The sequence below is a fragment of the Moschus berezovskii genome, chromosome 17, assembly GCF_049115385.1.
Source record: "Moschus berezovskii isolate FMDL1 chromosome 17, NW_MosBer_1.0, whole genome shotgun sequence".
In the NCBI taxonomy this organism is placed as follows: Eukaryota; Metazoa; Chordata; class Mammalia; order Artiodactyla; family Moschidae; genus Moschus; species Moschus berezovskii.
The window spans coordinates 52,176,634-52,192,439 of NC_142476.1; the positions used below are offsets into that span (position 1 = coordinate 52,176,634).

Consider the following 15,806-nt stretch of genomic DNA (forward strand, 5'->3'; position numbering starts at 1 on the left):
GGGAAGCCCTGGGTAGCCATGAGCCTAATGTGACATGAACACACAACCTTCATCTACCATTTACCAGTTACTGCAATCCAGTAACCTCTGTCATCTATAGAGTTAACTGAGATAAGGACAGAAGGGTGACCACCATTTCTCTCTTTTATTCTTACTATGCTGACCTTCTGGAACCATCTCTGGCCCTCTGTCCTGAAAGAAGAAATTATTTTCACAGAAAATTCATGTTTTAGAAACAGAAAACTGTTGTCTATTATAGAGACTCTTTTGCAAAATAAAATCAATGACACTCAAAATGCTCCACTTTAATCATCACATTTATAATCATGTCCAAGGAGAAATGAGAAGATAATGGTAAGAGCTAGAATTTTAACAACGGTTAGGACGGCAAAATTGAGTCATCTTTTTCATACTAAGAGGAAGTTATGTGAAGGCACTAGTGTCAGAAACTCAGTTGGTGAGGTAGCTTTCTCTCCCCGCATCTGGAAGGTGACGAGTTCCCACCACTCACTGACTCACTGGTTCTTTTCTGGGCAAGGAAGAGAGTTGTGTCTCCAGCAGGGTTTCATAGGCATCTGACAGCAATCCGTGGAAGACAGCTGTCCTGGGGCCCAGAATGGGCAGTCTGTAGCGAACGTTCTCTGGAGAACAGAGCAAGAAGGAAAGAGAAGGACTCCTTAGATTCTATCTTTAAAATACATTCAAAATAACCAGTGTCACCAAAGACTTCTCAACTATAAAATAGCTTCAAGATTCACATGAAAATCCTCTCTAACAGAACCATCTTACCCCACCACACTTAAGCTTTTACATATCTTGGTCAAAGAGGCCAGAAAAGAGTGTTTAGAAACAAAACTCAAATATTCAGAGAGACTGCCAATTAAATGATAAATGAAGATAATGTGTGACTGGAGTTGTAACATCCTCAGAAGACTTTTCAGGGACACATGTGTGGTTTTGCTCTTCAAACAAACAAATGTGATCTTACGAAAGCCTGCAGTAGGGCAAATGCACTTGTATTTCAAAAGGAACCTTTATTTAATGAAATAATTTATTTTAGGGCTCCTTAAAATTCTTACCATCCTCACCTCTTCTTTGGTTATCAGTTTATTTACAGAATGTTGGTTTATTCAACATTTTTGTGAATACTCATTGTGAAGGAGAGTACATCAGTGCCTAAAATAGCATATTCTCACTGAAAGTCACTGAATAAATAAGGGAACTGGTGTCCTGAATTCTCTGGAAAAGCTCCTTAGTCCAGGTGAATGAGAGCTAAGAGATGTCAGAAGATCACAAACCAGTTCAGTGTCATTACTGTAATGAAGAGGAAACCGAGGAACAGGGTCATGATGAACTAAGGATCATAAGCCAGATCTCCTTAATCCTGATCCTTCCTGTCACATCTTAACCCTGGTGGAGTGGTAGACCAGGCCAGGTGGTAGACTTAAGTCAGGTGGTTAGCAGCTGTACCAGTGTTTATGGACAAGAGCTTGTGAGTGTTATGGAACTCTGGACTCAAGGCCAAAGTCAAGATGAAGAAATCCCATCACTTAATAGATAGGCTCTTTCCATTTACTTAGTTCTCACTAGTAACTATTGAGGATCTATGAAATTTAGCTGAATCCAGAAAAACACTAGGGATTACTGTCGTGATCAACAAAATGAGTTGGGCAGTCATTGGCAGTGGTGTTTGCTGTGATGACTCAGTCATTTGGTATTTGCAGCATGTCCACAGGCTATGCAACATAGGGATACATCTAAGCTGTATAAGCCAGGGGAGCTGGGGCAGTGTCAGCAGCTTTTCTGGGTCAATCAAAAGTGAAGGCTGCTGGTACCGAGTGTCTGACTCTCAGGGGTGGGAGTGGGCAAAATGCTTCTCTGGTTTTAAAGGTGGGAACATAGAGACCCAGAGGGTTTCAACAAGATCGTTAAACCTGTCTAACAAGGCTAGGACCTAAACCCAGGTCTCTCTGCTCCTAGGCACCTTTTTTTTAACCTCAGAAAGCATACACAAGAGCAAAGCTTAGCTCAGAAGGGTTGCAACTGGAATCAACTATCAATCTGTCAAGCCTCAGCTCTAAAAGCACTCCCTGAAGTCCTACCTCCAAGACTGTGGTTCTTGGATGAACACTATGGGCAAGAACCATGTCTATTGAGAACTTAATGTGACCTACATTCGAGTCTAGCTCTTATATTGGTAGTTGAAAATATATCCCCAGGGTTAATAAATTCATGAGAAGCATCTTATCGCATTGTGCTGTAAACTCACAAAATAAACATTTTTGCTTAGGGAAGGGCATGTAATTATGTGTGAGGGTGTGTGCACACGTAGGTTTTGTCCTTTGTGAGGCAGACCTGAAAAAAATCCAGGCTTAAGGGAAACTCAGAATGAATGTGTGGCTAGTAAGAGAGAATCCTGAAACCAGCGTCACATGCATTCATTCGCCCAGAGTTCCCTAGGCTTCAAGAGAATGAGGCGGTTGCAGGCAGATGGGGGAACTTTCATGAAGGATGCGCTTAACTCTTGGATCTTCAGTCCGCTTTGGCTAAATGACAGGCGGAAGAGAGGCCAATATTTCTGTATACATGAGAAGGGACTGGAGATCCACTAGAGTGGAAATCTCCTAACCTCGGCTGTCCCCTTAGTCTCTGGTCCTCCCTTTTGACACTCCTTCAAGATACCCCTTCTGTCCTCAAATTTCCTTTCTGATGTCTTCTCAGTTTAATTCTGACTCTAACTCCCCTGCAACCTCCCAGGACACAGCTTAGACTTTCCCATCAGTATGAAGTAAAGAAAGTGCTCCTGATTTTCCTTACTGCGTGTATCAAAAGAAAAACTGAAAGTGGCTTCAGTTAATCTGGGAGCAGATGAAAATATGGACATAAAGTGACAGCCTCTGCTGCATCAAACCCTTAAATTACATCACTCCAAAGAATGACCCACCCCTCCTTCACCAGCCCTGTACTGGTTTCTCTAAAAGATAAGACCTATGTCAATGCCGAAGCCAGAGACAGAGTTGCTATCCTTTTACTCTATTACCAGCGACTGAATGTAAGAACAGCGCTGGGCAGCTGCCAGGAGAAGGCAGGTGTTCCAAGGAGCCTGTGGGAGGGAGGGCTCAGGGCTCGGGAAGGCCATTCCAGCGGTGTGGGGACACACATCCTTTCTCCCCTTAATCGGGGCTATTAGGACTGCCTGAGAAGGGAATTATCTATAGACATTCTTCAGCAAGTGGATCATGGGGCTCTTTAAATGGGGCAGAGCCATGCAGCACGGAGAGGACCTGGGAAGGAACACACCATGGATAAGGCCAAGTGAGGGCTGAAGAGGGGACAGGGAGGGCTGGAGTGAAGGGGGTGCTGTGGACCCACTGAAGCAGGTCAATAAGCAGCACGTGAAAGAGAAGGGATGGAGAATGGGAACTTGTTCAAAAAATTCAGAAATTATCTTAGGCAGTAAACTTTTCATTCTGCTACCATGAGGGTGGTATGTTTCCCCCTACAAGTACTCCAAAAGAAGGCAAACCTGTTAGGATGTCATCACGAGAACGTTTGGGTACAGTCTGGGCTTTTGGAGGATGGAGACTCATCATTCTGATGGGAAGAAGCAAGAATACACATTAGTGATTTGGCTAGGGCTTGGCAGAAAGGAATGTATCTTTATAAATTTTAAAACACAGATGGGCTCCTGAACCCAGCACCTGCTAACTTGGTGTTCAGATCACTTGGCTACAGTGTGAGATGACTGGTCAAAGACCACTACTTCAGAAGCTCTTTTTACTTAAGTGATATTTCATGGATTTTGATAAAAGCTGCATTTTAAAAAGTATTTTATTTCACTGTCAGAACATGTACCGTCTGAAAATAGAAGGGATTAAGGAGAGAATCCTCCCGTTCTCAAGAAAAAAATGTAACAACACTTCCAATCTACCTTTCAAGTGCAAAGTTGAGCATATTTTTATTACAATCTTCCAATTTTGGAGAAAATGTCTTAACCACTGTCTATTTTTCCCGGAAGCTAAGACTGGAAGTGACTCTCAACCAAAAGGTGCTCAATTGCTCAGTCGTGTCCAACTCTTTGCAACCCCATTTTTGGTAGACACCAGGCTCCTCTGTCCATGGAATTTTCCAGGCAGAATACTGGAGTGGGTTCACATTTCCTTCTCCAGGTGATCTTACTGACCCACAGATCGAACCCATGTCTCAGGCATCTCCTGCATTGGCAGGCAGATTCTTTACCCACTGACCCATTGGGGAAGCCCCAAACCGTTTCTATATTGTTTTATTTCTAAAGATTGACCAATCTGTAAACTTAGAAGGGCAAACTACATCTCTACATTCACTTTCTGGTATCTATTTCAACAAAAAATTTCCAAGATTATTTTAACTTTGCTACTAAAAATATGGCCAATCCAGCCAGTTAATTTTATTAAATTGCCATTGAAGGATTCACTGGGACTAAGTAAAAGAAAAATACCTTTAATTGCCCATTTTTGGCAAACAAGAAGGTGGTATTTGTAAGACAATAGTTTAAGAACTGTCTACGCTATAATACAACAAATATATATCTATCTGCTCATACTTATTTCCTCTGTCTTTTCCTTTCTCCCTTCCCTCTCTCCTTCATTCCTTGCAATCAACAAACATCATTTAATTCCCACAATGACTATAATTAAAGTCTCTTAAAAAGTATTTCAATGAAGATAATTCCATCAGCCTATATGCGTAGTGATACTTAAAAACTGTGAGGAGAGAAATCAGAAGCTACAAACAGAACCAGGATCTTACTTTATAGTCACACAAGCTAAATCTCAAACAGAGTAGGATGTTTTCCTTCATTTTACTAAAAAATAAAAACTAAAAATGACCAATCTAATAATACTGGGATTGACATGATTTTAGGATTGGTTCAGCCTTCACTCTAAGCTTTAAAGGAAGAAGAGCTTGTTTTTTTTTTTTAAATTAATGACTCAGGATTTGAGACTTTCTTTAAAGTACCAAATATACAAGATAAATAAATTGGGTCAAAACTTTTCAAAAGTCTCTTTCATAGAAGAATGAGCTTTAGCTCAGAAATTCCTGAGTTCAAATAGTTCAATTTTCCATTTAAAGTCTGCAAAGAATATTTATGAGGGTTACATTTATTGTGATCTAAGAGCACTTAATAAGTGTAGAGTTGCTGTGGGTAACGTTAGGGCTGGAGCCTGTCACACTCAAATGCCCATTTCCTCCACCACCATGTCTACTTGGGCCAGGACATGGTTTTGATGCATCTGAGTCCACATCTTAGTTTGTATACATGGCTCTGAACTCATACAGAGAAATATAACATCTACTACTGTCCATCCTAGGTTACAAGAGGGCCTATTTATTTTCCCACATTATTGCTCTCTGTAGAGGAAACAAGTTAATGATTGTCATTTGATCACATATAACTTCTTGGATTAGTCATATATATTGGGGGGGGGGGAGGAGAAGGGGACGACAGAGAATGAGATGGCTGGATGGCATCACCAACTCGATGGACATGAGTTTGAGTGAACTCCGGGAGTTGGTGATGGATAGGGAGGCCTGGCGTGCTGTGATTCATGGGGTCGCAAAGAGTCAGACATGACTGAGCAACTGAACTGAACTGAACTGAAATGAAGGGTCACTGTAGGCTTACATTTCAACCATCTACTGCAAGGCAAGTCCACCTACCTTGGTGCCTTATCCAGGGTGACTCCATGTTTTGAGTTTTTTAATGAAAACTGAGGTCTTCTTCCCTGTCTGTTAGGAACATGCAGGAAAAAAACCGAAATCCAACTAATCAAACTTTGACTGGACTTTATTGCTGATATATTTGATCTTGGTAAGAAAGCAGCAAATGACAACAAAAGGAATGGGTAACAGTAATTTTAGTCACTGCAACGTATCAGAGGCTGTCCTAGTCCCAAGAGAAATGATATGTAATCTCTCAGATCTTATGAATTAGATATGTCATCTACATGGAAAATTTGTGTTTAGCTCTAAGTTATCAAACAAATCTATTCTATGCCTTGTACAGGTCTTATGAAGGTAGAAATGAAGATTATAGTTTGTACATTAGTTTCAATAGCTGTTTAGGGAAAAGGTAAAAACAACTATTTTTTTGGTCTGTGTATTAATAGTTTAACCAGAAAATGAAACCACTCAAGAAACTCATCGCTTGAGCATTTTCTAAACATTTTGCGTTATTACTCAACCCACTATCCTATGTCCCCAAATGAATATAACAAGATATAAATCTGTGTCCTGATTTAAATCTTTAACTTACCTATGATTCATAATATTTGCAAAGGATAGTTTCAGATCATCTGGGATTATCAGAGTTTTTGGTTGCACCTATGGAAGAAAGTCTCATGTAGAACAATGCCCAAAACTGCACTCTAAGTTATAGAAATAACATACCATCTTAGCAAACTCAAGTTGCATTTAATATGAGTCATTCATATATCATTTTATTTCTCTTATTGAATTTATTCCTATTTTAATTTTTTACTGCTATTATAATTGGAATAGTTCTCTTTATTTCATTTTTGGATTGTACATTGCTAATACCTAGAAATAAACTTATTTTTTGTACACAGATCTTGCGTCCCATAACTTTGCTGTACTCATTTATTAGCTCTAGTAAATGTTTTGTGTATCCCTTAGGGTTTTATATATATATAATCACATCATTTGAAATATGGTTTTATGTTTTCATAGTTTTAATTTCTTTTATTCTAATTTCAGTTTCTTTTTCTTGCCTTAATTTTCCTGACTAGAACGAACACTCAATGGTGAACAGAATAGGCAAGAGTACATATCCAGGTCTGTCCCTGATCCCAGGGGAAAATTCCCAGTCTTTCCTCATTAAGTCTGATGTTAGCTGTGGGGTTTTTGGTAGACACCCTACATCAAATTGAGGAAGTGCCTTCTATCTTTATGAGTCGCTTTTTTAGGCAATTCCCCATGGCATGCAGGATCTCAGTTCCCTGACCAGGGATTGAACCCACGCCTCCTGTGGTGAAAGCACAGTGTTAGCCACTGGCCCACCAGGGAATTTCCTAGGAGTCTTTTTATACCTTCCCAGCATCTCCGCTCCACCCCATGAATGGAGGGGTCTCAGTGTCAAAGCAGTCCTCACCCCAGTCCCTGCCAAGAAGGAAGTGGAGCTGCTACTGCACACAGTGAGCCAAGAGTATTTCGCACTTATTTTCTAACCTCTTTTCATTTCCGCTAGGCTCTGCAAGGCCCAGTTCTGACAGCAATAGGGAAGGGCCCTTGGGCACTTTGCATCTGAGTTCCTTTGGGCATTCCAACAAATGATAAAACCATGCTGTGTGCTTCCACTTGGGGCTGGTTTGGGCAAAAGCAAGGTCAGAAAAGAGGTCTTGAGAGAGAGAACAGCTGCTGAGGTCCCCAGGGAGCCAACTGGCCAGGGCCCACTTAGGCCTGGGGTCAGGGCTTTCTAAACGTAGACACAAGTGATTCCAGAAATAAGACCAGGAGAAATTCCAATCCCAATTTCCCAGACCCCAGCCAAAGCTGATATTGAACACTGTGATCCTAATTATGCAGAACATGAATGGAGGTCGTATCATCCAGGTACACCTTTGTTGGTAGCTTCAGTGACATTTCCGAATCCCACACAACAAACTCACAAACCCAGAGAAACACTTGCTCGTTGGAAGCATTTTCACTGTGAACTCATCACAGCCTCTTTCATGCCTCCTGTTTGTCTTCTACTCCTTTCCCCTTTCCTGTTTCTGCACAGCTAGCCTCACCTTCCTCCCTGAGTCAAAGGAGGATCAGAACGGAAGAGATGCTTCCCAAACCCAAACCTAACCATTCAACTAAATCAACCTTCAATCCAAGCCCAACGTTTTCTCTGAAGGCCCCTAACCCTGCTTCCTACACTGACCCAAGTCTTAACTCCAACACGTACAGCCTCCCTCCTGAAACACACCTCTTTCTTTAGCAACTCAGATGTCAGAGCTTTGTTCTTGAGGCGCCCACATCCCCTTGATAGCCTTTTCTTTCCTAAAACTCTCCCACCCACCATTCCCCACCACCAGTAACAAGCAACCACCCGTAGCCAGGAAGGACCAGAGAGTGTCTCCCCAGCTCCACCAGTGGGGCGATGCCTGAATGTATGACAAAGCCGGGGATGAAGCTGCTTGTTTCACGGCTGTGATGCTGGAGTGTTGTGTTGTGTTGGAGACACGTTAAGGCAGAGAAGAGGCTCCATAACCTCCGGCACCTCTGTAGGGTAGTCACCTGAGTCCAAGCAAAGCAGCTCAACTCCCCTCTTCCCCTCTGGATCAACCTGCCTTGGTTCCTCCGTGGTTTGCTGCAAATGGGGAGGTTTATCATGTAAGGTGATGGTACTCCCAGGCGAGCAGCTGCTCATGTGCGGCCCTTCCTGCCAGGCTCCGTCCTGGTCTCTCTGCTGGGCTTTGGTGCGGAAGGCGGAGTGCTGTGCCCGGGGGACACCCATGCCCACACCTGCCGTCCCCTCACCTACCATTATCACGTCTCGACATGTGGAGCACAGCTGCTTGTTTCTGGCCAGTGTGGGGTCGTTCTGGTTCCACCTGGCCTGCAGGGGGAGCGAGAGAGAGAGGCGGGGAACAGGGGTGGCAAAGAAGTGGGGAAGGGGTGGAGGGGCGGGAGGAGTAACAGTTACTTCTGCCATGAAGCAGAGATGAACACTCTGGTCCCAGCCATGCCCAGGATGGATGTGACTCAGATAGGGTTTAAACAGAAGGGGGTGAGCCACAGACTAAACAGTGGCCTCGGGCGCCCGCATACAGTGGCCCAGGCATAAGACAGCTGGCAGGGGGTGGGGTGGGGCAGGGTGGGCCTGGGGGCTGAAATCCAGTGAGGTCCCTCTTTCCAGTGTGAGGGGCTTTCCTCTTTCACAGGTGACACGTTTCATATTTCATACACAAGTCCCACCATCTTGACTAGTTGAGGATCTCCAATGGCCTGAGAAAAACAAATAGAAGACTTCTCTGCTGCAAACCTGCTTTCTCTAGTCCCTCTGAAATCCTATCCTCTCTTGTCAGCTCTCAAGCGTACACTGTCTGCTACCACGTGGCCCTTCTGCACCACCGGAGAGCCGAGCCGCCGATCAAGACCTGGGCAGAACTGGAGCTGGTGTGTGGGTCCTGAGACCCGTCTCTCCCCAGAGGAGGGAGGCAAAGAAACCACCGGCGGAGGGAGAGTGGGGCAGCCCGCCTGCTCACTGGAAACACTGCTTTCTTCCGGACTCCACTTCTGCCAAAAGGCAAAGGGTGGGCTTTGGCGCATTTCCACCTGAATCGCAGGCTTCTCATTTGCATAGCCGGTGAAAGCTTGGTTAGGGAACAGATGGCAACCTGAGGCTAGCATCCCGTGTGGGGATTCTCTCTTACCCTTTCCTTTTCACGGTGCCACCAGAGTCCTGAGACAGATTCTCAGGAAGCACAGATACACGGGAGAGGAGGGGCACAGAGATGAGCAGACAGTCACTGCAAACTGAAGGCTTTTCTCTCATTTGATTGACCTGGTGATCTGTCACTGCAGGTGTGCCCACCTGTGCCTTGCTGCATTCCTGCTGTCCAGCCAGGTGCGCAGAACAGGAAGATGGGGAATATACCTGTACGGCATGGGGGGTGCCTGTGGCGTGCTCCTGAGGTGACCTTTGCCAGACTGTTCCATGGGATACGCTTGGGTGAGGCATTATTAGGGGTCTGGGGCTGTAAAGTATGCACCCTGTTGGATTCTTCTGACAAATATTTAAAATACATTTCATGTTCATAGTCCATTTTCAAAGAATCAGTATTCCCACACTGTGGGTTTGCATGTGAAAGCATGACTGGGAATGGCTTAACCCATTCATTCAGCCACAAGCCTTCATTGTGACGCCACCACGTGGAGGGCGCTAAGATGGGGTCACAAAGATGAATAAGAGGTTTCTGGCCCAAAGGAAGACCAGGGAAGAATACAGACTCATGTACTTGTCCATTCATTAATGCTGGAGTGGGTTGCAATTCCCTCCTCCAGGGGATCTTCCCGACCCAGGGATCGAACCCAGGTCTCCTGTATTGCAGGCAGATTCTTTACCATCTGAGCCACCAGGGAACCCCAGGTACTGAGGATGTGGAGATAAAGGTTTCTGATCGCAACCTGCTCAGCACCCAGTGCTTGGGTACCAAGAAGCATGCCACTGTTGAAGGCAGAAAGATGCTGAGGCCACCAGGAGTGAAGAGGAGCCTGAGCTCACCTGGTGGGGGTGGGGCATCATGAGAAAGCTCTGAGGCGGGTTGAAAGAGCAGGCAGTGCTTGGGTAGGTGCTGGATATGGTGAGCAAGGAGTGGGGGCTGCATTCCAACCTAGGAACACTGCGCAGTGACTTGGAAGAAAGACCTGGCAAATCCACTTCAGGTTAAGTGAGGACGGCCTGGAATGGCCAGTGTGTGTGGGAGGAGGGAGAGGTGAGAAGAGAGGCTGGAGAGGACCCCCCACAAACCCTCACCCTGACCCTGGGCTGACTCCTCTGCTCTTCTGGGCCCATTCAAGCTTGTACCTTCTCTTCCCAGACATCCTGGGTGTGGGATCTCCTGGGGCCCAGGCTTCTCCCCCTGCCCCTCATGTCTTTGAGTTCTGAGACTAAGACACCGCTCTGAAACTGCCATTCAAGGCTAGATGTGCCAGGCATCACTGAAGAAGCGAGGGTACTCCTGGGCCTTCAGCAAAAAGAGGGACTGTGTCCCCTTGGAGGACTCAGCAGGGGCTTCTGAAAGTGACATCTGTGCTTGGTCTGAAACGACGAGGAAGACCTGGATGGGCGGAGGTGGGGTGGGAGGGTCCTCGGCAGGTTTGTTTTCAGCAGAGTTAGAAGCAGGTGCTTCTGTTTCCTGCAGCTGATTCTGCCCCTCTTGCAGACTTCTGGTGTCTGCAGAAGAAAACACTAGAGCCCGCAGGGGTTGGAGTCACAGGATTCATTTCAAACCAAGCAACAAGCATACCAGGTGCCTGGCAGGAGCTTGCTAGTTTAACAACAGCTAGACCTGTGATGCTAAAGCTGAAACTCCAATACTTTGGCCACCTCATGCGACAAGTTGACTCACTGGAAAAGAGTCTGATGCTAGAAAGGATTGGGGGTGGTCGGAGACGGGGACGACAGAGAATGAGATGGCTGGATGGCATCACCGACTCGATGGACATGAGTTTGAGTGAACTCCGGGAGTTGGTGATGGACAGGGAGGCCTGGTGTGCTGTGATTCATGGGGTCGCAAAGAGTCGGACATGACTGAGCAACTGAACTGAACTGAGACCTGTGACCCGAGTCCCACACTGTGAGGACTGTCATCCTTGGGAATCTGAGGGAAAAACATGTCATATATATTGTTTGATCTGGCTTTGGCAACTCCTTATCTTGTACAATCGAGCTTAGACATTTCTTTCTCAGGAAGTCTTTCTCCTGACTCCCTTATCTGGGTGTCTGCCTCTCAGATTGCAGCAGAGATTTAGTATAACTCTTGTTGCAATTTGTGCTGTTACTCTGTTTTCTTTTTAGCATGTTTGTTTCCTCCTAAGGGCAAAATGTATCTCACACATCTTTAGATATATAAGAGGCTGACTTCCAATCTTCTCACCACAGAGAACTCTTTTTATTATTTCCTTCTCATCGACTCCCAAGTTTTGACAGCTTGTGATCACCAGAGCAACTACCCTGCATCTCCTAAGTCCTCCTCCTGTTTCATGTTGATCAAACACATACGGTAACAAATACAAGCTTCAGAGGGAAGTACTAATAATCACCACTGACCCAAAGTAGTACCGGAATCTAGAACCTACTGCGTGGCACACAGTAGGCATTCAACACATGTTGGTTGAACGAATGAGTCAGCGTAAACATTTTAAACTATCAGGTATATAGACATGACTAGCCTCTTGCCTGGAAAATCCCATGGACGGAGGAGCCTGGTAGGCTGCAGTCTATGGGGTTGCAAAAAGTCGGACACGACTGAGCGACTTCACTTTCACTTTTCACTTTCATGCATCGGAGAAGAAAATGGCAACCCACTCCAGTGTTCTTGCCTGGAGAACCCCAGGGACGGCAGAGCCTAGTGGGCTGCCATCTATGAGGTTGCACAGAGTCGGACACAACTGAAGTGACTTAGCAGCAGCAGCATACACGTATGTCCATAAATCTCTAAAACACAAGACAGATGTGTGCAAAGATCATTATTGTAATAGTACTTTCTTCAGGGAAACATTACAGGACGTTCGTGTGCAAGCAATTCATGGACACAAAGTTCTTAGAAAAGCCAAGGCTGGAAGGCAAATTGCTCTGTTCCAGACCTGGCTCTGAGAGGCCTGACTGGGCGATCACTGAAACGCTCTGCTACTCCCAACCCCCTGCTGCTGCCGGTCTCTGTGGCCAAAAGGCCAGAGGCCAACTCTCATCCTGCCCACGCTTTCTAGGGACAGAAAGAACCAGTTTTTGATGTGTGGCGTCAGTCACTCTGCCAGGGAAGTGGCGGTATTCCCACCTGAGACTCCTTGTCAGCCAATCCTTGCCCCCAGAAGAGCCACTGCGTCCCTCCTCACCTGGAGAGGTGGGCGAGGGCCTGGAGGTGGGGGGCTGGGGGGTAGAGGGGTGTCTGTGCAGTGTGGGAGGCAGCCGTGATGAGCAATCCTGCCTGGCTGGTCTATAAAGATGCCAACTCAGACTCTTTGGGATTCTGTGTTCTTTCTGGGCCTCAACCCTGAAACAGAGGCCCTTTCCTTTCACAGCCTCTCCTTCTCATTCCTGATTTCCTTCATGCCCACTCGGCACACTAGCAGGAATGGGGCGTAAACAGGCCGGTGGTTCCGAGCACAGGCCCCCCGGCTGTGTCATCTGCAGAGTCAGAGCCATCAGGGAAAGAGGCTCTGAAATGTCCATGGGGCTCTCATTTCCCGAGCAGCTGTCCTCAGGAGAGCAGAGTGACAGGACAGCCCAGCCAAGGTGATGCAGAGCTCAGCCGGCCCCCAGAGCCAAAGCCTGCGCTTCACATCTCACACCTGGAAACAGCCTCTCTTCTGAGCTTCCTGTCTGCTGAGGCCTCTGAACTCTGGCTTGTGGCCAAAGTGCTGGGCCTCCTTGAATCGTAGAGGGAAAAAAAGAATTTTTTTCTCTCTCTTCTTCCCTCTTCCTCTCTCTGTCTCTTGCTCTCTTCCAGACACACACCTGTCCACCTAACGAAAACTGAAAAATGTAAGCACCAGATGGTGATTTTAAAAATATCCATCACAAACACGATTCGAGGGGCACTGACAGGCCTGCCTCCTATCTTCTCACCCCACACCTGTCTTCCTTTCCTCCTGCCCAGTCCTGCCTTAACTGAGACACCTCATCAACCATCACCTACTTCCACCCTTTCAGTGGACACAGTGAGGAAACTGTGGCTCAGAGAGGTTAAGAGATTTGTCCAACAGTCCATACACATAGTTTCTGTCATCCAGAAAGTTCTCTGGATAAAGGGTCAAAGAAAGACTACCTTTCCCAGGGGGAGAGAGCACTCTTAGTGTCCATATGATATGATGATTCCTGCAGCCCTCAGAAGCCAAAGAGTAACAGTAGGCGAATGATGTTCAACATTCAAACAAAAAGTCCCCATCATAATCACACATTTCCCTGCTCTCGCACAATACCAACCATCTCAAAGAACAAAAGTGAACACAGTTTAAGAAATACTCTTACTGCTCACTAGGAATAATTTCAAACATACACGAAATGATCAATAGCCGTGTAACTATCATCCAGACTTGTTAAACTTGGTTTTCATTTCATTATTTAGATCATTATTTATATCTATATCATTATTTCAGGTCAGTTCTTTCCTTTAAAGCTTGGATTTGTGGTTATATGTGTTTGATCAACACAAACCGGAGAAGGAATTAGGCGTAGGTGAGGGGTCATGAATTTGCAAAAACAGAGTCAATGACAGAGAAATTAAGAGTTCTCAGAAAATGGGAAGTTGCCTTCTATAGTGTTCCCAGCCACATCTCTGCTGCTGGACAGTGTCTGTCAATGAGGGCTTTTTGTCACAAGTCTGCCAAAAGCAGCATCAATGATGTTCTCCTCTTCTCTCTGACTCGTTAGACTGGAACAACAAAGCCAGTCAAGGAGAGCAGATGGGGATGGGGCAGGAATGGAGGGAGTGGGGGGTACTTTGCACTCCATGGTGCACGGTTGGGGGGAGACTCGGTCACAGCCCCACCCAGTAAGCAGGCAAAAGGCCCCAGGGGCTCCCGCCATGGCTCCCTGATCGCCTCCACGTTCCCTCTGCTGGGCTGTGAGCTCTGAGTAAGTCACCTCCTGGCCTCAATTATCCAGTTACCACGGTCACTTTCTTCTCTCACGGAATCCGGAGGAGTCAAGTGCATGCCTGGAACAGGCGGTGAAAGCCCTGCCTGGTAAAGGCTGCTCCACAGGTTTTTAAATGGGGACACGTTCGGGCCTCATTTCTTGGTCTTCATTTTCTGTTTTTCTTTTCTGTGCAGTCCGTGTCTCCTTTTTTGTTTCCTTTTTGGAGTGTGTTGTCCCCTGATCCTTCTGTGTGTCTGGCTTCTGCTCTCTTGCTGTTTGTCTCCCTCTCCCTGTCTTTCTGTCTCTGAGCCTCTGGTTCTTTGCCTATCTGGTGATGCACTCAGGCGTCCTGCTCCAGACACACACACTCGCCCCTGCCTGGGACTGCTCCTGGGCAGCAAAGGCCACTTGGAATGTGGACGTTCAAAGCGATGCCTTTTGACCCGTGATGATGAGAAAGAAGGGAGCCAGGTGGCAGGACCTTTGCACCTGTGCCCTGGGAACAGACTCTCAGGGCTACCACAGCCTCCTGACAGGTCCCTGGTATGGAGGAGGAAAGGAGAGAGAGTACATTCCACTCCCATGACATAGAACACAACTTCTCTCTAGAAAAGAGCAGTGCACACACATGCAGGCCTTAGCCTCACCATTGACTCTGGGTGCTGAATTCAGATCTGACATGGGGTACCCGCCGGGTGCCCTAACAGGACAGGGATCCCAGGGCCCTAAGAAGGGTGGCAGACTATGCCTCCCCCAAACCTGCCACATTGGCCTAAGCCTTGTTTTAAGCTAAGATGCTCTGTAAAAACAGCACATGCAAGAAAAGTGCTCTAACCTCTTCCTTTTCTTCCTAAAAGGAGATAAAACCACATATACAAGATGTCCTAATACCAGAAGAAAAGTAACGTTCTTATCTTCTAGGACAAGAAATGAAGACAAGAGAATTCTGTACAGACCTTTTCAAAATAATTGCTCTCCCCCTTCAGCCTCCTCACTGTTTAGTTACTCTTGCACAACTGCCTTTTTTGACACCTACTATAAAAACATTCAGATTTTGCTACTTTGGGTCTTCATTTCCTTATGAAGGCTCCTGTTTCACATGAAACATAATAAATAAAATTTTCTCTCATTAATCTGTCCCTTTAAATCTCTACTTCAGCCCCAAACCCTAAGACAGCAAAGGTAAAATTTTGCCTTCCCTACACCTGTTTGGCCTACACACCCGCGCACGCACACGCTCACTGGTGGAGGGTCAGTCTCTGACAAGGTCGGGGTGAGGGTGTGGGTGAAGTACCTGAGTCTCCTGTCGCAGCAGGAGCGATGGACTTATGACCTCCCGGGTCTGCTCAGAGACCAGCCTCCCCCGGCTCAGCCTGCAGGGCAGGCCGCGGGAGCTGTTGCTCTTGGCTTCCATCTAGTAGCCACATGCGAGTATTGCAGCCGTGAAATCCTAAAC

General features: G+C 46.2%; 1 protein-coding gene across 2 annotated transcripts; it reads right to left on the bottom strand.

The window, feature by feature from the left end:
• Window positions 1–254: 254 nt before the first annotated feature.
• Window positions 255–15,806, bottom strand: C17H1orf105 (chromosome 17 C1orf105 homolog). 2 transcript variants are annotated; one of them, XM_088845057.1, is made up of 6 exons: window positions 15,645–15,806; window positions 8,531–8,605; window positions 6,296–6,363; window positions 5,701–5,769; window positions 3,527–3,594; window positions 255–641 (listed from the first exon to the last, which is right to left on the bottom strand). In XM_088845057.1, the coding sequence occupies exons 1-6, from the start codon at window positions 15,762–15,764 to the stop codon at window positions 508–510; spliced, it is 534 nt and encodes a 177-aa protein (XP_088701183.1). In that variant the 5' UTR covers window positions 15,765–15,806; the 3' UTR covers window positions 255–507. The 2 variants fall into 2 exon arrangements, with proteins under 2 accessions (XP_088701183.1, XP_088701184.1); XM_088845058.1 differs by lacking the exon at window positions 5,701–5,769.

Excerpts from the sequence above, each read along its gene's own strand:
- C17H1orf105 (XM_088845057.1), bottom strand. The coding sequence starts at position 15,764 with ATGGAAGCCAAGAGCAACAGCTCCCGCGGCCTGCCCTGCAGGCTGAGC. Across the intron at positions 5,770-6,295 it reads GCAAATATTATGAATCATAG|ACAGGGAAGAAGACCTCAGT; the intron begins GTAAGTTAAAGA and ends TGTTCCTAACAG. Across the intron at positions 3,595-5,700 it reads ACCCTGGATAAGGCACCAAG|AATGATGAGTCTCCATCCTC; the intron begins GTAGGTGGACTT and ends TCTTCCCATCAG.